The sequence below is a fragment of the Gavialis gangeticus genome, unplaced genomic scaffold, assembly GCF_001723915.1.
Source record: "Gavialis gangeticus isolate Ggan-Ray unplaced genomic scaffold, GavGan_comp1, whole genome shotgun sequence".
Lineage (NCBI taxonomy): Eukaryota > Metazoa > Chordata > Crocodylia > Gavialidae > Gavialis > Gavialis gangeticus.
In genome coordinates this window covers 130,271,945-130,278,253 of record NW_017728992.1, presented here as the reverse complement: position 1 = coordinate 130,278,253, position 6,309 = coordinate 130,271,945, and the positions used below count along the sequence as shown (strand labels likewise).

At 38.3% G+C, this 6,309-nt stretch overlaps 1 protein-coding gene across 2 annotated transcripts in view; it reads right to left on the bottom strand.

Annotated features, from left to right (window-relative positions):
• The window catches only part of PREX2 (phosphatidylinositol-3,4,5-trisphosphate dependent Rac exchange factor 2), a 397,279-nt gene that overhangs the window by 163,737 nt on the left and 227,233 nt on the right, over nucleotides 1-6,309 (bottom strand). For both annotated transcript variants that reach the window (XM_019527766.1, XM_019527767.1), the window contains exons 24-25: nucleotides 5,324-5,546; nucleotides 4,675-4,882 (exon numbers count right to left, since the gene is read on the bottom strand). In XM_019527766.1, coding sequence (XP_019383311.1) covers nucleotides 4,675-4,882; nucleotides 5,324-5,546 — 431 coding nt within the window. The remainder of the gene's footprint in view (nucleotides 1-4,674; nucleotides 4,883-5,323; nucleotides 5,547-6,309) is intronic.

Sequence of the window (6,309 nt, the reverse complement as noted above, 5' to 3'; positions counted from 1 at the left end):
ACATCTAAGCCCTCCAGGTAATCCTTAACTAGGTCTGAAATAACAGTTAGGGGACTTGCATCCTTCCTGGGCCTTTCTACGCTGTCACCTGAGAGCACCCCATTGTCAGCAGAACATGGAGGCAAAGAACTTGCTGAAGAGTTCTGCCTTTTCTCGCACATCCATCACCAACTGCCCTGCCCTGCCCTGCCCTGCCCTGCCCTGCCTCGGAGGGGTCCAATGTTACCCCAAGACTTCTTCTTGCTACCCATATACTTGAAAAAGGACTTTTTGTTATCCTTAATCCCAGAAGATAATCTAAGTTCTAGGGCTGCTTTAGCCTTCCTTACCAAATCCCTACAAGCTCGGGTCAGGGAGGCGTACTCCTCCTTTGTCCCTGCCCCCTGCTTCCACTGCCAGTACGCTTTTTTCTTTGCCCTCAGGCCAGCCTGGATATCCATGCTCAGCCATGAAGGCTTCTTGGACCCTTTTCCCGCCTTCCTGCTCAGAGGAATTACGTCCTGCTGCACCCCAAGGATAGCCTCCTTGAGGAAGGACCACCTTTCCTGGCCCCCCATACTAACTACACCCTGGGTTCCAAGTGCCTCCCTGACTACTGCCCTGAGCACATCGAAGTTGGCTTTCCTAAAGTCAAGCATTTGTGCTGTGCTAGTTACCCTCCCCACCTTTCTCTGAATAGCAAACTAGATCATTTCATGATCACTGTCCCCTAGCCTCCCTTGTACTAGCACCTCCCCCACCAGGTCGTCCCCAGAGGCTAACACCAGATCCAGTATGGCGTTTCCCCTAGTGGGGACGAGTACTTCCTGCACGAGGTGCAGGTCCTGTACGCACGTCAGGAACCTTCGTGAGTGGCTAGACCTAGCCGACTGCTCCTCCCAGTTGATGTCAGGGTAATTCATAAAATTATAAAAAGAGGCGTCACTACCAAGAGCCAACTTAACTTTTTCCAGGTCCTGTAACTGCCACAATTTTCTATGGCTAGTGAGGATCCAAAGCATCAAATGTGATGGTGACGGCAAGGCCAGAGAAAGTTTAACCTGGCTATTGGCAGTGAGGTATGACACTATTCCCCCAACTCTGCTCCACAAAGCACTCTGCTCCCTGCCTCCATTCCAGTGCCTTTCTTTATTGAGCACCCGGAGCTCACATGCCACTCAGCAGCTGCCTGTGCTGCTTCTGTTATGCATGCAATGGTTTGGCCACCCCTGTTTTAGTACAAATGGAGAGCCTGAACCAGAACTGCATGAGATGAAACAGACATCTTTCAGAGTTTTGGATGAAAAAATGGGACCACCCCTCCAGAATAATCTGTTGGAGCACTGACCTGGGATTTGAAAAAGCAAGGGTGGGTCTGAATGAGGCAAAGCAAGGTTCTCCTAGATCTTCCAGATAAGTATCACTAGCCTTTTAGCTATTCTGAAGTGGGTCTGGTTTTGACTACAGATTCTATCCTGGGCCTCCAAAATCTTTCCCAGTGAAAGTTTAATCAAAACTCAAATAAAATAGTAATATTTTGGCAAAAATTCCTAACTAACTCTAATCTGACCAACATTTTTAGCTAACAGAGGAGTGGTGACATGATGGGTCACTCTTAATAATCTCTTTGGAAATGTAGTTACCTTAGGGTGTGAAAAAGCATGTTTTTCAATAGGGGGTGAACTGCAAATAGCAGTGTTCCTTAACCAAACTAATGGATCATCCCACATATTTCATAGAAAGCGAGTATTCTGAACCAATAGGGATCTGAAACTTACATAAATACAAACATCTTTGCACACAGCAAAGTCTAAGTCTCTCTCTTTGTCCCATAATCAAGACCAAGAGCAAGGAAGAGACAAAGAATGGGATGAATAGCATTTAAAATTCATTTAAGTGTTTTATCACTTAGTCAGTCACCAAGATATGGACAGACTATTATTATTTATTCTTAGGTAAACCACTATCACTGCCAAGACCTTAGTATATACTCTGAATAGTACAGAATTTGAAAGGGAAAAATGAAAAAATTTTCTGGTATAAATAGCACCAGGAAAAAACTTAAAATATTTCTTATGTGCCACATCCTGAAATATGGAACTACTCCTTTTTCAAGTCAGAAACAAGAAACAAGTCTTGCATGACTAAATCCAGAATTAACTCTTTCTTGAAATTCAAATGGAACTTCTTCTCTTGTTCCAAAAGATAGAAGTGATTGCACCTTGTGAAATAGTGACTCCTCCCCCTGTATGCAGCCCTTCATAAGTGCATGTGGTATTTTGAGTTTTCGCCTTTGTCTATAATTCCCTGTCAGCTTCAGGTTCCTCTTTCCCACATAATATTCCAACATGGACTTTTCTGAAGCTGTGCGCTATGCCAGCTAGAATAGCAACTTCTGTACCAATTTTGGAGGGGAACTCTGCTATGTTATACCTTCACAGTCTGCTCCTTTTCATTTGGCTTTTTGCAAGAGCCTACTAAATCCATATAAGTTTCTGGGGTAAAGCTTCCACAGATTTAAAATCTAGCTGGACATACAACTCATTCTCATCAAAGTTGGGGGACTGGGTTGGTGCAGACACAAAGGCACACAGTTGACAGCCCACAGATTGCAAGTTTGAGGCCATAGCTAACATGCTCATAGTGTGGTCTGTCAGGTTCCAATGAAACTGAAAATTCTGCTAAATACTTTGTCAGAAGGACATAAAATAGGAAAGGATCAGACAAAGCTGTAGTCCCCTCCATCACATCTTCCCCTTTACAAAAAAGGTGCATGAATGACCCTAACAGACACTGTTGTACAATACCTAATACCCTGGAAAAATACAACAATGATTATTAATTATATGTAATTCAGCAAATATTAGTTACTTTGATGCATGCTTTAAGGCCATGACAGCAAATGAAGGATCTTTTTGCTGTCTTTGTAAAGTTCATGAATTAGTATATTTAAGTGTTATGGTTATTATTAAATGCATCATTTTTAAATCAGAAATAAAAACATTTTGATTAAAGCACAGTGATTCAATTATTTTGCGTGCTTTGTTTCTCACCATTCTCTCTCTTCTCTTGAGAACTAATTAATGGTCATAACAATGTTGAATGCAGTACATGGTGTACTATACCAACAGTTCACATCCCAACACTCCTGTCCTCCATCTTCCCTGTTTTTCCCTGTTCGGAGCTTTTAAGTAGGTCTATTGAGAATTCTGTTTCCTATATAGAACTGCTTTAACTCTAAAACAAACTCTGGTAGTCCACTGAAAGTCCATAAGGGATAAGTGATTCTTGCAGGCAGCGAAAAGTTTAAAAAATCCAAAGAAAAAAGCCTTACCAAATAAATCTGTGCACCTTAAACAGGTTTTCTTATTAATACAATTTAAAGAGACTTTAATAAACAGAAACTTAACCAGACTCCCTTGTGCCTTGTTTATATTTGCAAATGTATGACTCAGAATATTTATATTGTTACAGAAATCAGTCCTGCTTGTATAAAAGAAAGACTGAGAAGTTCCTGAGGTTTTACATCACAAACTGTAAGGAGTAGCAGGAAAATCAATTCCAGCCTGTTAAATGTATACTCTAGAAATAAAAACTGAGTCTCTGAATTTAACATATTAATCATCTTATCATGTTAAAGAACAGTGCCAATTTTAGGACTTTGTAGTACTGGGGTTTTTTTGGTTCAGTCAGCACTCAATGAAATGATTATACTTCCAATGAGTTATTCTGTAGAATGACTAATCAGCAAAATTACTTTAAATGAAAACATACAAATGGGAGATTGTTTGTCTCTTACATTAATTTTGAACACTCCAGGCTACATTTAACCACTTCAAACCTATCACAGTATATTGGATATATGTTTAAAAAAAATCCATAGACAAGCAGTTGAGATCCATTACGATTCCAACACAAGGATTGATAATTTTTCTTTCTGACCATTGATATAGAGCCAGTGCTTGGAAACGTCTACCAGTCTTGATATCAGTTAGACAGGACAAAAGTATTTACCATCTTGGAAGATCATGATTTCTTTTTTTTTCCAGTCTAAGTTAACTTAATTTTTTGTAATGAAAAATAGTTTCTACTGTTGAACTATTTACAGAGTTTCAGTTTTAAAGACCCTCAACTGTAGCACTGACTGAAAAACATGAATTCATATTTCAGTAAAAATCTAGAAGTTTCAAAATTTGTTTTTTATCCCCATCAGAACACAAATGGGACTTAGAAAACTTTTTATAAATTTCCAGAGGGAGAGAAAGACAGCACACATCACCCTACAATTACCAATAATCCAATGGTTTAATACCAATAATCCAATACTTAAATACAATGTGGAAGAGCAAGTTCACGTTCCTGGTCTGAATCAAGCAGAGTAGTGAGATAACGCTGGAGCTCCATATCACAGGTGAGTATTGTAACCAATATGGTGCAAATCTCTCACAAAATTCCTTTCTGGACTTGAAAAGCACTCCCATAGATACCAATGCTTCCACAAAAAGTGTCAGTTTTGATTAACTGACTTTTTCTCATGAAAAAATAGACTTTGTCTAAAAAATCCTGACTAGCTTTATTCACTGGTCCCATAAAAATTAGAGTTAATTTTTTGTACTTCCAGTTTTTGCAGTACTCAGTTTTGAATTATCAATATAGAAAAGATAAGGACATATACAGATGGTAATATTTACTTACTCATCTATCTGACAGACACATGTTTCCACCTCTCTCAATGCAGTCTGCAATTTGCACAGCAATTTCTGATAGACATCTTGTGTTTCTAAGTCCTCTTCTTTTAATAGGTATCTCAGACCATGGCCATCGTGTTGACCTAGGGAGTGTCCTGATGGGGCTGCCATGGTGGTAATAGTATGCTGAATGTAAACCATGGGATTCAGTTTACCTGCATATGAACCCAATAAGGTCAAATTAACATCTTTCCTTGAATGCCAGTTTTGATCCCTGTAAAATTACTACATAAATCAAAACTAATACAAATGGAAATATATCCTGAATTTTTTTTCATATTATTATGTTATAAATTCAAACTTGAGAAGCTAAAGCAGTGGGAAAACTGGTTAATCACTTCTTGACTGAAAAAGTTCATGACAGCTCTCTGCCATACAAAATGACATGTTATGCAACAGCTATAAAAAACTAGTACAAAATTGTATGTTGATATTTTCATAAACTTCTAGATAAACTTAAAAATGCAGTAAGCTCTTGTAAAAGTCTTGTTATGTTTAACATGAGGGACAGTGTCCAAAACTGGTTAAAGTTTAAAACTCTGTCAGATTAATTGCAAAAATATGTCTTTAAAATTTACTTAAGAAAGCTAGCCTACCTTGTTCAGTATTTTTATTTTCTTTCTCATGTGAAGTATGCTTTCTGCTGTCTAGCTGAACCCCAAAGGCACTACCAAGAGAAGTTGAGGTTTTAGGATAGGAAACTTCCATCACATTGATATGGCAGTTGGTTGGGCAGAAATCACTGCTATGAAGTGGTGAGATCTTTGATTTGGCTTGTTTAAATGTAGGCCAAGCTCTGTTTTTTAACACTCTTGAGAACTGGAAGAGAAAAAGAAAAGGAAATTACAATTAATAGTCTTTGTGAGCATTCAGCTAGAAAAATCTTTAGGTATTCAGTTGGAAACCAGAATGAATTAATATCTTTAGACATTCTGCATAGCCTCTTTTTTGGAAGATGTTGCCACAAAGATACAGGAAAAACAAACTACTTTCTGTATTTTAAACACTACAATAAGAATACATTTATCTGAAAAATACATCTTTAGAAAATGGGTTTGAAACAGTGCAGGAACATTTACTGACCAAATACAGAACAGCTATGTTAACTCTATAATGTTGCTCTGAATGTAGGAAGTTTCATTTTTGATGATTCCCAAAAGCATTATTTATTCCCCACAGTGGGAAACGTTACTTCACAGAACTAAATCATGAGCAATGCTGATAATGAAACTCCTTTTGAAAAGTTTAGATTAGGTAGCACAGTGATATTAAACCAAGTGGTTTAGGATTTAGATAAAAACCTGAGTTCTTTCCAATCACAGTCTAAATTTAAGGGAAATTTCACTAGGATTATCCAAAATCACATGCCAGTACCTATTATTTTAATCAATTCTCCTCTTTAGTTAATACATATTTAATATTTCTGTTGGTAAGTTTATGCTCTTGCATCAGAATATTAATTTTAAATTATCTTTCAAAGCAGTGGACAGGAGAGGGGAGTAGCAGGGAGGGGAGAGTGGGGGCAAGAGGCAGGGGGAAGGAGGCAAGCAGGGCCAGACTGAAGCAGCAGAAGGAAAATGGG